This window comes from Falco punctatus, assembly GCF_963210335.1.
Source record: "Falco punctatus genome assembly, chromosome: 1".
NCBI lineage: Eukaryota > Metazoa > Chordata > Aves > Falconiformes > Falconidae > Falco > Falco punctatus.
This window is the reverse complement of record NC_137580.1, coordinates 103,783,533-103,801,356: the sequence shown is the minus strand read 5'-3', so window position 1 is coordinate 103,801,356 and position 17,824 is coordinate 103,783,533. Positions and strand designations below refer to the sequence as shown.

General features: G+C 52.4%; 1 protein-coding gene across 14 annotated transcripts in view; it reads left to right on the top strand.

Annotated features, from left to right (window-relative positions):
- Positions 1–17,824, top strand: part of GTF2IRD1 (GTF2I repeat domain containing 1) — a 79,030-nt gene that overhangs the window by 50,355 nt on the left and 10,851 nt on the right. For 7 of the 14 annotated variants that reach the window (XM_080364816.1, XM_080364822.1, XM_080364815.1 and 4 more), the window contains exons 16-26: positions 151–216; positions 1,425–1,608; positions 2,786–2,844; positions 3,028–3,093; positions 3,941–4,024; positions 5,011–5,194; positions 5,945–5,973; positions 11,440–11,487; positions 14,899–14,976; positions 16,916–17,108; positions 17,532–17,569. In XM_080364816.1, coding sequence (XP_080220942.1) covers positions 151–216; positions 1,425–1,608; positions 2,786–2,844; positions 3,028–3,093; positions 3,941–4,024; positions 5,011–5,194; positions 5,945–5,973; positions 11,440–11,487; positions 14,899–14,976; positions 16,916–17,108; positions 17,532–17,569 — 1,029 coding nt within the window. The other 7 variants (XM_080364820.1, XM_080364819.1, XM_080364812.1 and 4 more) reach the window with 5 other exon arrangements.

Sequence of the window (17,824 nt, the reverse complement as noted above, 5' to 3'; positions counted from 1 at the left end):
TGGCCGGCTCTGCCAGAGGTCAGGGGCTGCTCACCAGCGCTGCGCACTGCTTGCCCTGCCCCGGAGGCAGCTGGTTTCTCAGAGCATCTCTCTCTTTTTCTTTTTTTTTTTTCTTTTTTCTTTTTTTTTCTTTTTTTTTTTTTTTTGCAGATGGTATAGGGGACGTTTTAAGTCATTTGAGGAAACAAGTTGAAATTTTGTTCAACACAAGATACGGTAAGGTAGTCATTAACACATGCTCACCATGCCGAGTGCCGGCCTCTGCCGTGGGGAGCTCCTAATTGCTCAGAAATATCACCTACCATTTCCAAAACAGTAGCTGAGTAAAGGTGCAATCTAATTTGTTCATTTGCTGTCTGCTGGACTTACAAATGCATCTGAAATCTCCCCGGGCCTTGTTATTGCAGTTCTTCCCCTTGATTTCCTCGATGCCTTTTCATTCGCTGCAGCCCAGGAATTGCCGCCGTGACCTTCAGACTTCCGCTGTGGAGGGAAGGACCAAAGTGGTTCCCCCCATGCCTGGTGTGAAATATCAGAGAGGGTTTTCCACCCGAGGTGGTTGCGGTGTGGCTCAGGAAGGCAGGTGGCATCCTGGCGTCAGGGGCTGGCACTTGGCATGTTCTGCTCACCCCTTTTTTAGAAAGGTTATTTGACCCAGAAAAAAATACAAGTGAGGTCACACATGCCTTTTGAGACCTAGCAGAAAGGTTTTGCCACTGGCAGGACCAGATGTGGCTCTTCCTGGTGGTCTCCAGAAGCTGGGGACAGAGCTGAGCTGAGGGTCCTGGGCTGGGAGAGCCCATGGTGACCAGGGAAAGAAGGGCCGGGATGCTCTCGGGAGGGTTGGGCGCTGGGGATGCAGGTGGGGTGGCTGGTGGAGTGATGGCCCTTATGCACCCCATGCTTTAGTAGCAGACTGGGAGTCCAGGCCCACGCTCGTGGGGTTTTGTCCTGGTTTTTCACCTCTAGACAAACAGCGCTGCTTGGCATTGGCTCTTCAGTTGCTTTTTGGCAATATTTAGCAGAGCCCAGCTAAATATTGAATTTAGTGGGCTGCACAGACTGGCAGGGCACCCCCAGACACATTCCCTGTCCCCTCATCTAGCAGAGGGATGTCCATGGAGGTATGGATGTGGGGTCCCATTGCCTTGTGGAGAGATGCTTGCAACCTTTATAGGAAGCCCCTTCGATGCGTGCTACCGAAAGGCAGGCTATGTTAGCGTAGCAAGAGCCAGCTCCGGGTGGCTGCCTGGCTCTATCCCTCATCTCATGTCTGCCAGTGTCAGGGACATCCCCAGCAGGCGCAGAGTGACAACAAACTCTCCAAAAAACCTCTTCAGCCCCTCCCGCCAACATATCATATCGCTGCCACTTTGACCCGATGCGGAGGTCCAGCAAACTAATGAGATTCGGTCCCCACGCAGCGAAAGCCATAGGAATATCAGAGCCAGTCAAAGTTCCCTACTCCAAGTTCCTGATGTACCCCGAGGACCTCTTTGTTGTGGGCTTGCCAGAAGGCATTCTGCTGCGGCGCCCCAACTGCTTCGGGATTGCAAAGCTGAAGAAGATCCTGCAAGCGAGCAACAACATCCAGTTTGTCATTAAAAGGTAAGGCTGGTGGAATGGCCATCCCTTGGGAACGATGTTCCTGCTCGGAGCTCCTGCTGCTGTGCAGTGTCCTGGGGAACATCCATCACTTGGTCACCTTCCATAAATTTGCTTGATTAGAAGCAACCAAGGGTTGTTGCCTTGTTGGAACTATCCCTGGGGGGCAGTGGTGGTGGTGTCACCTTTCCCTTGATGTGTCATTTGGGTTTTTAACCCACTTTTCCAAAGGTTTGGCCACAGGAGCAGGGAGCACCCAAGGGTGGCTGAAGGAGCCAGAGCCTTTAACTTTCAGGGTGCCCAGGTGTGGGGCTAGGAGAGGGGCTGGTTACTCCAGAGGGTTTTCCTATGGAAGCAGCTCCAGCTGAGGTCCAGACATGCACATGGGATGCTGCAGGCATCAGGGAAGATGCTGTCCTTGCGCTGGGGAACAGGGGGTATCACAGGAGCCTGGGGGGCTGTGCAAAGCCATGACCAATGTAGTGCAACACCATTGCCCTAGAAGAGGGAATGAAACCAGCAGAGATGGATTTTAAAACGTCTTTAGGTATTTTGAGGGGTTTCTCACCCAAATGCTGACTCAGCCTGCCTTGCAGAGAGGGAGCTGATGCAACCAGCACAGTGGGTGGCTGAAACAGAAAATAAACGTTTGGAGTGTGGCATTTTGTGGCATCAGACCAGCAGCTCCCAGGCCAGCCTGACCACACTTTGGGATGTTTCCTATCCTCATCCCAGACCCATTTCTGTGTGACACAGCTTCAGTGCAGCTCGTAATGAGCCCTGCTATCATCTCGCTGCTCGGTTTTAGCATTAGATATTCAAGTGACAATTTTGGGGGCCAACTGCATGTTGAAAGGAGCTGTGCACAGCTTCTCCCATCCCTGAGAAACGTGCAGGACCATGTCTCCTAAAAGTCTGTAGCGGCTGACTTAAGCTGCTAAGCCATCACCAGCTTAATCTCATCCCGAGGAGCATCACATTGGCTCACTAAAGAGTCTGTCGGCATGAAAATTACATCCAAAGTTCCCCCACTGCATTGCAGGAGCTTTAAAATTGTGTTAGCCGGACACGATTAGTGGTTTGTGGCAGTAGGAGCATCTTCTAGGGGATGCTGGAGCCGCGGGGTGTCTCCGGCCGGGGAGCTCACTGATGGTGCCCTCTGTTTCTCACTGTTTTCCAGACCGGAGCTGCTGGCGGAGGGTGTAAAGGAGCCGACGTCGGACAGCCCGGCAGCCAAAGGTAGGCTGCGAGATGCCCGGCAGCCGGGCCATTAAGGACTAGGTAGGAGAGGAGTGAGAGTGTTTTCCTACAGTGTGTCTCTTGCCTTCCCTCCCCACCTCATTTTTTGGCTGGAAACCCCCTCCCGTGCATCCCCCTTGGCGACGCCATGAATCCTAATTCCTCTTCTGTCCCCTGTCCCAGCCACCGGTGAGAGGGACTCGAGCGAGGTGCTGCTGGAGGACACTGTGAAGAGACAGGGCTTTCAAGGTGAGGGTCTGGGGGGGCTGAGGCAGAGCCCCTGGCCCCTGGTGGGGGCTGTGCAGAGCAAACAGGCGTGGGGAGGGAGCAGCCGTGGGGTAACGGGGCTCAGGGATGGCAGAGGAGCAAGGCAAGGCAAGGATGGGAGAGGAGAAGGGAGGAGGAGGTGGGGTGAGAGGATGGAAAGGATGGGCAGCCAGAAGGCAAGACGCACAGCCGGGGCAGGCGGTCCTGTAGATCCAAGAAAGAGGCTCGAAGTGCTCTGGATGGTGCCCTAATTAACCAGCTTTGCTTATCTCACCGTCTGACCTTGCGAGATGCATAATTAAGTCTTCCAAGCCTTAGGGTTTGCCTTTTCTGGGGCTTTTTCCACCTGGGTGATGTTTGTATAAACGCTGCTCCCATCCGGCGTGCAGCGGCAGCTGGTGCGGTGGCTCTGCTGGGGGAAGGACCTGCGGTGAGAAGCCCCTGGGCTGGGGGGGCAAGTGCTGCCCTGCTTGAGCATCCCCTTTCCTCGGGCCATGGGGGCCTGCGAGGGTGTGCAGGGAGGGACAGAAGCTTTTCAAAGGCTTTGGCTTTTCAGAGAGGCTTTGGAGCGCATTTTATGTTAACGCTAGTAATTATCGCAACTGAATCTTCGATTTCATGCGGCTTTTATTCTTAGCAAACAGGCGGGGGAAAAAAACAACCATATTTCTGTTTAGATTATTTTTAAGGACTTTGAATAGCCCACTCCAGAGATTAGCTAATTGCAAGATAAGGACTTTCCTATAATTAGAAAATGGCATTACTTAAAAGTCACAGAGTGCCTTTTAATTTACCAGCAGAAGTCCATAATTGTTTCTTTATTTTACAGAAAATTATGATGCCAGGCTTTCCAGAATAGACATCGCTAACACGCTGCGGGAGCAAGTCCAGGACCTGTTCAATAAGAAATACGGTGAGAAACCGGGGGGGAGTTGGGTTTATTCTCCCCTTACCTCCTCCTAACTTTTTGCTCCCTATCCCTCTCCTCCCAATCCCTCCTTGCCAGATGCCTCCTGGAACGGCTGGCACCTCGGAGGGCCAGGGAGGGAGGGAATGGGAACAGCGGCTCTGGGAGCTGGTGCTCTTTGCCGCAGGCACTTGCTGCTTAGGCAGCTCCCAGGCAGCACAGGGAAGCCCCTGATGGAGAGCATGCTGCAGCCCTCCCCGCTGCAGTCCTTCACCGCCTGCTCTCCCTGGCCACGGTTTGGTTTTTCGTTTACCCCCCCCTTTCCATGAAGAACAAGCGATGGCAAATTCATTAATGGAGAATTGCGGAGCTGTGGGAGCGTGGGGGGTGGCGGGAGGTGGGGAAGGGAATAAGGAGGGGTCATAGCAAGCACTCGCAGGAGAGTTGGGAGACAGTGGATGCTGCTTCTCCTGTCCTCAGGGCACCTACTGGGGCTCTGCAGAGCACTCCCACAGCCTGCCTGCCCTAGTCTCTTGTTCTTTGTTGAGCGAGGCAAGGAAATGCCGTTATCCCCGTTTTCTAGGCAGGGGTAAGACTTGTGCAGGTTCCCAGGTACCTGCAAGAGCAATTACTGCAAGGAAATATGAGGCCTTGATCTTGCAGCCAGACCTCAGAGAAGGAACATGCAGCTCCAAATAATGTCCCAAAGCAAACAGCAGCAGCTTTCCATCCCTCCCACTGCACTGCCTGGGCATCATCACACAGGACGGCACCTCTCCTCGCCCCCCCAGCTCTGTGGCATGCATGTGGCTCCGCTCCCATCATGGAGGCAGCTCGAAAATGCTGGTCCTTGATCTAACGCTTGACATGGTACCTTGAGCAGCCTGCTCACGCTGTGCTGTGCTTTGGCGGGGCCGGAGATGGAGCCAGAGCCGTGGTAGAAATGGCAGCTCGCACACTTACTGCTCACTTACCACTCACTTCTCTCCCAGGTGAGGCCTTGGGGATTAAATACCCTGTGCAAGTGCCATACAAGCGGATCAAGAGCAATCCGGGGTCAGTGATTATAGAGGGGCTGCCCCCCGGGATCCCCTTTAGGAAGCCGTGCACCTTCGGCTCGCAGAACCTGGAGAGGATCTTGGCCGTTGCCGATAAAATCAAGTTCACCGTGACGAGGTATGTGTTAGCCACCCTACCAGGAGCAGGAGAGGAAGGAGCTGACCTAAATGCACCCCCAGCTCTGCCAGCCCCCTTGAGGCAGGGCTGTAAATGCTATATATGCCCCCGTCCCCCAAGACAGCAATTAAGGTGGCAGCTAACAATTGGACAGAAAGGAGGGGACCATAAAATAGAAGCTCCTGCTCTTTCCTTCTGTCTGCTGCCCAGGGAGGCAGTGGGGAAGGCACTGACAGGAGAAAACGGTGCTCAGCGCGGTGGATGCACAGGCAGAATAATCCCAGCCCCTTTACTGGGAGACTTGAGATAGGAGAAGCGTTGCTTGGTTTATTGCTGGTGCAAGGCAGCGCTCGGGGTCCCACAGCACCTGGAGAGGTGCCGGGCACTGCCCGTCCATGCCAGGGTCCTGTGGGTTTTGCAGCCGAAGGGGATGGACACAAGTGGGAGGGAAAAAGCACTTTATCAGTGTATTGCTGTAAAGTGAGAAAGGGAAAAAACTGGCTTTAAGAGTGGCTCCACCAGCTCTGGCTGAGCCGTGCTGCCTGTCTCCGTACTAACGGGGCACATGCTGCTCCGAGCAGGACTGCGGGGAGCCCATCCCCACAGAGCTCCTGCCGGTCCCGCAGAAGCTGTGCCACAGCCTGCGAAGGACGGGCTGATCCCTGGGCTGCCGGAGGATGCTCGGTCCAGGCATGCTGGCTTCCCAGTGGCGTTCCATTTTAAATCTCCCATTTTCCTTATTTTTCACAGGCCTTTTCAAGGACTCATCCCCAAACCCGGTAAGAGATGATGCCTTTTTGCCTTAGCAATACATTGGCCAAGTGTTTAGTGGTGGTCTGGGAGTTTTAAGCTGTGGATGGCAAGTGATAATTTTATCAGCTGGAGGAAAGTTGCCCCTGACCTTGCTTTCCTGGGCTTCTCACTTTGGTTTTGTTGTTTGGTGCATTTGCTGACATTCCCCTGCCCGAGACAGCTGGCCTCAGCATCACCCATCAGTGCTGCTGCAGTTGCCTTGTAATGACAGCATTTTTCAAGAGCTAATCTAGGGCAGGGATCTGTGTTCTGTAGTTAAGAAAGCACCCACTTTCTTAAGCGTTTTCTTAAAATAAGTGTGTATTGCACTGAGCTGGCAGGTTTGATGGCAAGGGAGGGTCAAGGGAAGGGGGTAATTAACCACAGGGTGCGCATGGGGCTGCAGCAGCGCGGCAGTGAAAGCCCTCTCTGGCTCATGGTGGATAGTCCCACATGCAGATACACCAGAGGAGACATAGGGGAGGGCAGGACGGGGTGTCCAGGGTGCGTGTCATACCCACTTGCAGAAATCATCATCCCGGAGCTGCATCTTTTCCTGTGGACTGCTGCGGTAGCTCTGTCTCTCGCTTCTAGGCTGACCAGAAAAGAGAGCTGCCGTCAGAAACGTGGTAAAAACCTGTCTTGGTTTTAAATGTCTGTAATTACAACTGTTGGAAGAGCACAGATGGGTGCAAAAAACATTGTCGTCTTTATTGATGGCTTCCCATTTCCTTGGCCAGCCTCCATGGGGATGGCACAATTTAGGGAAGACAAATATAACGGAGAGGAAAACATTTATATGCCCTTATTTGGAACAGCAAAAAGGTGTTAGATGCCTGAGAGGGCTCCAACAAAAGGCAAGCTGTCTGGAAATTCAGTCCAGGGCATCGCCTGTGTGTCAGCCCTCTGCATCCCTGTGCATGGCCCAGCCCAGATGATGGGGAGGTCCCCCGAGACCTCCACGGACCTCGGCAGTAGACTTCCAATCTTTTGGTCCTAAGCAGCAACGTGCTGGCTCACATCAGCTGGACCTTAAACAAGCCCTCGGTGAAATGCAAGTTTTGCAGAACTCTGGTTTTCCATGGAATTACGTGGCTGTAACGCCGGCGTGAGCCGAGGATGTATCCACTCCTCCAGCCGCATCTTGTCTTCCCATTCCTCTGCTGTAATCGGTATAATTATGTTAAGAGACGCTGATCTGACACAAATCACACCATTAACAAAGGAGCATATCAGAAGACAAATACTTCAACCTGCCAGCTGGCTGGGAAACGTAGCCTGATAAATAGAGATGTAGAGGAAATCGATTTTCTTTTCGATGCACAACATTTTTTTTTCCTCCTTCTCCAGCTGAACGCTCCCACCAGGAGCTGGCCCATGCTAGCACAAACCCAAAGACATATTTTATTCTGTGTATTGTGATACCCGATGGGCTGGGGAGGAGGTCGCAGCATCCCTGCCGGGCTCAGTGCTTCGCACCCTCTCCTCCCACAGGGGTTTTAAATAAGAGCAGTTGCAGGTGAGGGGGTTTTCTTACTTGACATCTCGATTTGTTGTAGACTCTTTCATATATTTGCTAGAACTTCAGAGACAATTCCAGGACTTATAATGATTTTCTAGTAGTCAGACTACCACTGGAATGTCTCCTTGAGAAAAAAGCTTGTATTTTGCCCCCCAAAAATCCCCATTGACAGCAATTAACCTCTCATCTGCTTTTCCACCCCATTACACTGAAGTGGATGGTGGCAACACAGTGCCTTGGCTTTGATCACTTTTCATCTGCCTTAACAAAATTAATGATTTCCAACTAGCCATAGATCGTTAAAAATTTAAATTTAAGAGTGTTCTTTTTACCTCAATCTTGTGTAGTAAAGTCCTGCCGTGTAAAATGAAGAGGAGCAGCAGAAGTGCGTGCTTGGCATTGAAACAAAATCAATGAAAATCACTTATTTCACAGAAGAGCGTTAAAATGAAAGCGATAGTTACTCCCAAGCAGGATGGCACTGCAAAAGTGTCTAAAAGCTGGAAAGCTCAGGAGGCGACTGTATAAATATAAGGGAAGTTATGGGTTTTGTGGATTATTTTGGCCAAAATGTACATGAAAAGTACACGTTTTAAGGGAAAAGGGAAGTTTAATATATTTAAAAAAAAAAAAAAAAACAACCTTTGGGGTAATTTTAGTTACCTTTAGGTTGCATTACAGAGTTTAATTTGCTTTAAACAAGTCATGCACCTCTTGCATTGCAAAGAGCATCCTCAATACCTGCAGGACTGTGGAGGACCGGCTTCCTTATCTCCCTCTTTGGGGACACCCATTTTTCAAGTGTGACAGAAACAGATAAAAGGATTCACTGTAATCTCAGCACCTCGCACACTTTTTTCTCAAGATAATCTGTAATTTCTCTGTTGAGATGGTATCTCCCCTGTAATGGGTTGCAGTGTGGGGGCTGAGGCTGCCGGCACAGAGGCGGCTGGGGGTGCGCACCTGCAGAGATGCTGTTTGCAGAAAGAGGTGGGTTTTGGGGTGAAATGAGGCTGATTTTGGGGAAAATAGAGCCGGTGTGCTCCCCAGTGCTCAGAGAAGGTCAGTGGCTGCAACTCCCTTCTGCAGTGCAGATCTGCAGCCTCTCAGAGGTGGGATGATGGCAGCGCTTTCCCCACCTCCGGGGGCTTTAACCCAGGAGCACAGCCTTCCTGGCAGCCACAGATTTTCCTTTTGATTTCCAGTTTCTTGTCTCCCCACCGTTGGTCTCTGCTCTGTGAAAAAGACCTTCAAAACCCCTTTTTGAAAGCAGAATGTTCTTTCGGCATTAAAACAGAAGTGGGTGAGCAGGGGTGAAGCTTGAGCGCTATAAACGCAGCACTTATCCTTTCTTTTCTTCTTTCCTGAGGCACTGAGATACAAAACAGGCTTAATTTGAGCCTTTGAAAAAAAAAAATATCAAGCATAAGTAATCTAGCACACACACACACAAAAATCTTTCTGTATGTTAATTTTTATGTGCTCTGATTGAAAATGTACACCAGCTCCATCTGTCCTATTCCCCAAGCTCCCTACCACCCTGATAGATTATTTCCCATACTCCAATTAATAAAGTAGGGCAGGCAGTGTTCTTTAATTAAAAAACCCACACATCCAGGCATCCTTTTTATATTTTTTTTTTTTAATCACAAGAGCACAATCCTCCTCAAGACTTTGATGAGATGTGCCTCGCGTTGGAAACTCACAGCAAGAAAAAAAGAAAAGAGGAAAGCGCTCGATGGGGCAGTGATGGGAGCTGAGCGCATCTTGCTCTATCACCAGGTTGCTTTTCGAGGTCCATGCCCCTCTCCTTTCACCCCCCAGCCCCAACGTTTAACCCCCGTGGGAGCAGCCGGGTTATTTATCCTTCTGATCCACCTTCCTGTTACCTGGGGTGAATTATTTTTTAGTGTTCAGCCGGTCAGTGTTTCTAGTCTGAAGGTGAAAAATTGAAGCAGGTAGTCTGAATAGCTGTGGAGCTTCAAAGCCTGTTTATAAGCATCTCTGCGATTCCAATCACCTTTTTTTCCACCTGTTTTCTGTCTCCTTTTCCTTTTTGCCTGTGTGTGTGACATCCTTGTGGCAATGAGAAGGCACCGCCATTGCCCGGCTCATCCCAGCCCTTGTGTTTGCTTTGCTTTTGCCTCCCTCCCACTCCCGGCCAGCCTTATATTCTGCCGTGTCCTTCAGAGACCCTAAAAGCCCCATTTTTCAGGGTGCTCATCGCATGGCAGGAGGGGTGCAGCTCCATCCCGGCTGTGGTCTGGCACTTAGGGATGTGCTCCGTGGCTGTGAGCCTGGTGGGATGCCTCCCATGGTTAAAACTGAGCAGCACATGTGGGTTACCAGGACAAGAAATTTTAATTATCTTTCTTAATCAGCATGATTTCATAACAGCATTTTGAAATCTTCACCTGAAAGGCTGCAAATGCCTTTGAGTTGCCGCCAACCAAACGAAATGCCATGCTACCCTTCCCAAACTCTTTCTGATTCATTTTGGAAAGCTGCAGCTGCATGCTTCTCTTCCTTGCTGCCTGCCCGTGCTCCTGCCTGCCTGCAGTCTGCCTGCGCTCCTGCCCATGCTCCTGCCTGCATTCCTCCTTGGTGGGAGCTATGCCAGGACCTTGTTCCCTCTTGGCTTGGACCCTAGCTTGGCTTTCCTGACACCGCCGTGACGCATCTACATCTCTTCCCCTTTTGCATTGCGTGTTTGCCGAAACATTGTGCGTGGTAGGCGCTGCCCGTGGGGTGCCCACACGGGCAGGATGTCACCCAGCGCTTTGGGGCGGCAGGCGACACCCAGCTCCCTGTATTTTCCAGCTGGGTGCTGCTGCGTGGCAGTGAGCGGCAGTGCTGCAGCCACCAGCTGCTGACAGCAGGATTTGTCCGCCTGCAGCCCGGGCGGTGCAGGGTTCAGCTCAGCACCCCAGCTCACCGTGATCTGCACCCAGACGCTGGCGCTTGCAGCTGCCCTGCCTAAAACCTTGGTTTTTGGTTCCTTTGGTGCTGCTGAAGTGCCGGGCTCTCCCCGCGCAGGCAGTTGACAGAGCTCTGCGCTGCAGCAGCTGCTTTCCTGAGCCTGCTGGAAATGGCTGATACATATTTTGAGCTACTTTGGATTGCTTATGTCTCTGCTCAGCAAAGCCAGACACACGCCCCTGCTCTCTCCCCCAGCCCCTCCAGTTTGCCCGTGCCAACATGTGCAGTTTGCTCCCCTTCCTTGCCCCTTCCTTGCCCCGGTGCCGTGACCCCATCCTCCCTACTGGCTCTCCCCACTGCTGCTGGCTTCAGTGTGATGAGCCGCTTCATTCTTTTGCCCATCATGCAAATCCTGCCCCTAGCCCCGTCCCTGCTGCTTTTGCCCAGGAAATTTATTTCATTTTGATACCGCTCGTCACTTTGGAGTCAGCGGCGAACACCAGCCTCTCCTTAGGGATCTCTTTTTCTCCCATTTTCCTCTGTTGCTGCAGAACTGACACAGTTTCCCCGTTTGCTTTTCATCTGCTTTAACCTCAGATTTTTTTTTTCCTCCTCTGGTGCCGGCGTGACCATGCAGCACAACCACTGCTGCTTTGGCACCTGCTGTAAATGCTGCAGTTCGGCCGCATGGACCTTGAGCTGCTGAGGAGTGCAGTGTAGCTCGAGGGATGCTCGTGGGCTCAAGCCCATCCCAAAACAGGTCCCTGGTGCACGGTGGAGAGCCCAGCCCGCCCGCCCAGCTCACTGGGCAGTTATTTAGCTACTGAAAGCATCTCTGTGTCAAGGGGCCTTGGGACCAGAGGAATTTTAAGCTGCTAGGGACAGTGTCATCCTGGGTTTTGCTTTTGTTTGTGACTGAGAAAGAAACCAAGCTGCAGCACTCATGGCTCTCTTTTTCTTTCTCTCTCTCCTTTTTTTTTTTTTTTTTTTATTCTTTTAACTTGCGCTGTAGCCCCTAGACGGATAACATCACTGGAAAAAGCCTACGCTGCCTTGAATGGTACGTAGCTCAGTTGATGCATCGTAGATGGTAGCAGACAAGAAATGCACTTGTGTTTTAATATGGGAATGAAAATGTCTTAAACCCCCAAATTTCAGGTATTGTTTTTTCCTCTCTGCTCTGTTTCCCTGTGATACTGAGAACTGAATGATGCAGGATGTGTTTAACAGTATTTTATTGTTATTAATCCTCTCTGCATTTCTAAGCACCGTTGCTGCAGTTCCTGGGCATCGGTGCCGGTTCCGCTCCAAGACAAACCAACCTGCCGCGTTATCCTCAGCTCATCCATGTGTCCGAGCAATTCACTTGTTCAAAAATCCGCTTGCCATTCACAAGAAATGCTCACACAGACGGGGTCTGGGGTTTTCTTGCTTTGCTTTAATGCATACGCCGCGCCAGGATCGGTGTGCAGTCACGTAGGCTCCAGGATTTAACATATATACTAACGTACAGGAGTAAAGAAGAACTCGTCTGGCTGTGTCTGTGGTAGGGCACGGTGTGTCTCCGGCAGATCCAGCCTTAGTTCCATCCGCTGGGATTCTGGCCATGTGTCTAGATGTTAATTGCCTGCTCCCACAAGTTTATAGCTCCGCTTTGAAAACATGCATATGCTGAGCTAATTCTAACTGTACTACACCCTGAGTTGCTGTGGAACAGCCTCAGCGAAGTCAGAGGGTTGGTTCCAGATTTTCACGGGGGTGTAACTGAATTGCACCCATTGAAGCTGGAAGCAGGGAAGGGGTATGGATTTATCCTCTGCAGATTCAGGGCCAGACCCTGGCCGCTGTAAGCAGCCCACGCTGGCCGGGTGATTCTTCGGCACAGCTGGATCGCCTGCAGGAGGGACCTCAGCCCCTTTCCCAGTGGGATGTGTTGGGCAGTGGCTGTTTTCCTGATGGAATGGGCTTCACGCCGGGGGTCCGGCTAACGGGAGGTTGTCCCTCTGAGCACGGCGGATGGGTGGAGGACGTGCATTGCCTGGCGCGGCACCCCGGGGTGCTGGCAGCAGCACGGGGAGCTGGAAGGCTGCACCGGGGACCCTGTCCAGCCGTGCTGCAGCTTCACCGCCAAGGTCAAGGCTCTGCACGTGCCGTCACAGACACAGACAGAGCCCATCTTTATCCGTGGGATACCTTGGATTTGGGTTTGTGGTGGTTTTTTTGAAGTCAGTAGAACAGGCGGTGTTCTGGATCCTGTTGTCCCACAGCAGGCACCTAAACCCCATTTTTAATAGCTTGTAAATTTGGTGTTTCTGAAAGAAATGCCGAGCTCTGACGAGTCCTATTGGAAAAGAGCAAATGGTGCTTTAAAAATGTGACCACTTGTACGTAAGTGCCTGTGGAGTGCAGGGGCCCTTGCTTCAGGCAAGTAGGACTGGGAAGAAAGTAAGTCAATCAATGGGCTACTTTTTTTAATTTGGAAAAAAAAATAATAAGATAACACAGAGCTGAAGCCAGCAGCATGCATAAACCTGCTTTATGGGAAGAACGTAGCACATCCCAGGGGTGCCAGTGGCTTCCTTGAGTTGATTATTTCCTAAACCGAAATGGATAAAGTCAAAGGTAGCTGGAGAACTTTCTTGCCCGGAGCTGGCTGGGGATGGAGGAGCAAGTCCCTGGGAAGCGGCACCACCAGCCGGAGCCTCCTCTCTGGCTTCTCTGTTATGCATGCTCAGTTCCAGGTTTTTCATGTCATTTATTTGTGTCCTTGGATAGGAATTTGGGAGTCCTGCCCACCACAAGGTGGAAAAAAAACCCCTTGGGATCTTGTTTCTTGCACTCGGGTTGCTCGGGGCATGAGCGGAAAGGAAAGAGCTGCTGCATTTTTCAGTCCCAGAGAATTAAATGAGTGAGAACACTGAAATTTGGTGTTTCTTTGTCTGCTACCATCTACACATCCATACGGGTGTGATATACAGCCCAGAAACTGAGCATCAATGACAAGGAAGTCACAGAGGGAGCCCGCAGGGTTTGCTCCCGCTGGCCTGCCGCAGCCTCGGGAGCAGCACTGCAAGGCAAGGTCTTGGGTCTTGAAAGCAGAGCTCCTTGGCAACAGTTACTTGATTTTCTTCTATTTTATGTATTTTTTGCTCCCTCCCGTTCAGGCTGCTTTGTTGCCATTTCTGGATTGGAAGCATGACTTGGCCCTGAGGTTCCTTCGCAGAAGCTTCTCCCCCCTTTTTTTTTTTTCCCTAGTTATATCAAGACAAAACTATTGTTTTCCAGGTGGAGAAGAGGCTTTTTTGAGGCCGGACCCTGCAGTAGCAGGGTGCTGAGATGTAAGGGTGCCAGCTTCTCTCCAGGCTCCTCAGCAGCAGGGTGGCCGAGGCGTGTGATTTCTGCTGGAGGTGCCTGGCGCTGGGCTCTGGGGTCCTGTGCAGGGAGGCAGGGACTCGCATCAGGTTTTCAGCTTGCATTTAAAACAAAATTGCAAGCCACGTGTTTGCTTAAATCAAAATCAAAATCAGGGGATGGCCAAAATAATCAAAATCATAATCACGGGATTGCTCAAAATCAAATTAAATAGCTGCAGACCAGGGGCAGGGGATGCTCAGATCCCTCGTGCCAAGGTTTGCAGGGCTCACCTTGATGCTGTAAATAACCAGCCTGGATTTCCACCCCATGGTGTGCCCACCTGAGTGAAAATGCCTGCCTTGGGTGCCGTGGGGCTCATGGTGGTGGTGCCTCCTCGCTGGGAGGAGAGCCCCCGAGCCAGCCCCGTGCTGCACACCCCAGCTGGCGCAGGGCTGGAGGGGTGACCCTGGCGAGAGGTGGGTAAGGTTCATTCAGCTGGTGCTTTATACCTGCGGGGTGAAAAAGCATCAAAGGAGGCTGGTACTGACTCCAGTCATTTTTCCTGGAGCCCCCAGAGGATGCTGAATAGCTGGGGGGAAAATCTACTGACATAGGCACATCGCTTGAAATGAGAGAATGGAGGAGAAACTGTCTGGCACGATGAGGACAATTAAAAAAGCTAGTAAAGCCAAGCTGATTATATGGCATATTATAAAACAATACTGTACTTAGGAGCCCAGCTATAAAAGTGCTATCTCATTCCTTGATATCACTTGTGGGAGCATTCGTGGCACTGAGGGCCTGAGTCTCCATCGCTTTGCATATTTTGCAGTCATTTACAGCACCGCAAAGTGAATGTAAAATGCTCTCAGCCGTGGCAGCGCGTGGCAAATGCAGATTTGGCAGCGTTTTATAGCTACTTTGCACGGCTCTAAAAGGCGACGCAAGGTGCCAGAGCAAAGCAGCCACCTCTGAGGTGTCCCCGTGCCGCGCTGGGGCAGAGAGACAGAGGCACAGTCATGCGTTGTGACAGTGGGACGGGTTTTGCAGGGGCTCAGAAAGAAACAGGGTATGTTATTCCCCTTCCTTTTTTTTTTTTTTTTTTTTTGCTTTGCAGATGAGGATGATGCCAACAGGCTCGGAGAGAAGGTGATTCTCCGAGAGCAAGTGAAAGAGCTTTTCAATGAAAAATACGGTGAGTCTCCCATCTGCACGCATCACTGAGCGAGTTTGTTTATGCTGACAGCAGCCATAGTTAAAATTAATTCAACTGAAGGCCTCTATTTATAGGCCGAGCGCACAGCAGCCTGCTGCAGCGCAGGTTTCGTCCCACTGCTTCACCTTACAGCCCGTCCCCAGGGCCGTTCCCATGTCTCGCTCGCGGCAGGTGGGACCGTGACCTTCTTGTTGACAGCTCATCCTTGGCGAGGGGAGGGAGGATGGAAAAATGCAGCTGAGGAGCAGGATTTGTTCAGTCTGGTGTCAGCCTTTGATGCTTTTTTGTCCCGAGCCGGTATGAGCCGTGGCGTGCGCGCTGAGCATGCCTGCCCTGTGCCAGCCTGCTGGCTGCCAGCCCCTGCCTGCTCCACCTGCCGGGCTGGCAGCAAGGCTGGAGCCGCAGCCCGATGTGGGGCAAAGCTGGGGAAAAGCGTGATGGAGCTGCGGTGGAGAAGGAGGTCAGGAAATTGAAGATCTGAAATTTGCAGGCTCCTTGCGCTGCCTGGCGAACCCATCCTTCCACCCGTCGCTGGGAAGAGGTGCAGCGGGGGTAGCAGCTGGGTGGGGGGAACGCAGGAGGCAGGCGCAGGATGCACAGCCCTGGGCAGTGTCACCGGCTCAGCCCCGTGGGTACGGGCTGCCGCTGCTCCTGCTCACAGCTGTCCTCTTGCCGCAGTTGGGGCACAGCTTGCGTAAATGCTGGGCAGTTATTTCTCAATGTGTGACTCCCCAGCGCTGTGCAGCCAGGCCACAGCAGCTCAGTGCTACCCCACCGTGTCAGTGCCGTGTCTTGCCTCCCTCCCCAAAATAATTGTCTGGAGGAGAAGGAAAATAGACAAAATGATAGCAAAGCAGTGGGGAATGTCACCCCCCTCCTTTCTCTGATCCACCAAGGCTGCTCGCCCTTCCCACAGACCCTGTTCATTTTGGGATGCTGCTCACAGGCTGTGTGCTGCTTTGGGGGTGGATTTGCCCCATTGGAGGTGCCAGCGTGTGGGCACAGGTCCCCGGGGAGGCTGGTGCCCGTGCTCTGAGCATCCCCATCCAGCTCAGCAGCCCTCACCCCACGTGGGGGCTGAGCCCACAGCAGATCCCTGCGTTCCCATGGTCCTGGCACTGTTTATGGAGCACAAGATGCCAGGTGGGCTCCGGGGACGAGCTCCCTGCAAGGAAAGCCCAAAATGTGGCTGAGGGGCAGCTCACACCTTCAGGTTTGGGGGCTGCAGAGATGCGAGGTGAGAGCAGGCTTTTACAGTTAGGACCAGCCCAGGAGGGAGAGGTGTTCACTGCTCCCCCCAGTGCAGGAACTAAAGGGGTACCCAGAGGGGTGGGCAGTAGGTTTAAGTCACGCAGAAGGAAGTACTTCTAATGCAGCAAGGAATTAAATTGTGTTATTTCACTGCCATAGGATATTGTGCAGGCCAAAGGGATAAAGTGATTCAAAAACTGGGCAGGAGCGATGGGATGTGATGATGAGCGATGGATGTGATCTCCACCCCAGTGACCCCCAAACCTGCTGACAGCCAGAGGCAAGAGGAGATGGGCAAATCTCTTCCATTTGCCCTCTCTCCTGGGCTGGCCCCCATGCTGCTGCTGCTGGCCCAGCCACGGGCTAGTGCAAGTGTGGCCATGGGTGTGCTCTGCACGGAGGAGAGGTGGGTGCACAAGTGCTGGTGCTGTAAAACTGTCCTGACCTGAGGCTTCTGGCAGGATCCCAGGTGGAGACTAACAGAGCAGGCAATAAATAGGGCAGACAGATGTGAAACATCTGGGTGGTACGTGGCTGCAGCAAAGGTCAGGCATCACAGCAGCTGTGACTTCCCCAGGTCCTCCCAGGGCTCTTGGTCCTATGGTTGGTTGGATCCGGAGCCTTCTGGGGTAAAGCTGGTGCATTGTCCTCTGCTCTGCCATTACAGGAGAGGCTCTGGGCTTGAACCGGCCCGTCATGGTGCCCTATAAACTCATCAGGGACAGTCCCGACGCTGTGGAGGTTACTGGGTTGCCGGACGATATCCCTTTCAGAAACCCCAATACCTATGACATCCATCGGCTGGAGAAGATCCTGAAGGCTCGTGAGAGCATCCGGATGGTGATTATAAACCAGCTCCAGTAAGTTCCCCCAGCTCTGTGGCCGGGGAAGGTTTCTGTTCGCTAAGCATTGCCCTTGCTTCTCCAGCCACGAGTGGGGTAAGTCACCGAGGGGCCACCAGAGCTCCGTCCCCAGCACCCACCATCCATTTATATATTATATATAAAGCATTTGTGGGGCCGGTTTATCCCCTTTTTCTTGCACAGTTTGGGATGATGATGCTGGGAAGGGGCACGACATGGAGGCAGTGGGATGGCTCAGAGACCCAGCTGAGTTGTTTTGGGTTTATTCCCACCGGGGAGGCTCCGTGTCCCATCTCCATGCAGCGGGGTGTTGGAGGAGGCAGCTCGGGGTCAGGATCTGGGCTGTGTCCCAGGACAGGCAGGCACGCGGGGGAGAAACAGCAACACCCGCCTGCTCTCACCCCCTTGTCTCTTACACAGGCCGTTCACCGAAATCTGCACTGAGGCCAAACAAACAGGTAAGGGGAGGGCTAAGAAATCACCGTGACTTTCCCTGCCCTGTGGTGGAGAGAACATACAGGCGAAACGGATGGGGGTTGTGGGGAGGTGTCTGCACCTCCCACGTGCCCAGGGGAGGCTGGGGAGAAGATCCTACCTGGAAAAAGAAGAGTCAGGCTCAGCGCCTGCTCAGGAGCAAACCATCCTCATAGATGATTCCACTTCTGTGAGCTGCGGAGAGACCAGGCTGTCAGACTCAAACTTTCACCATATTC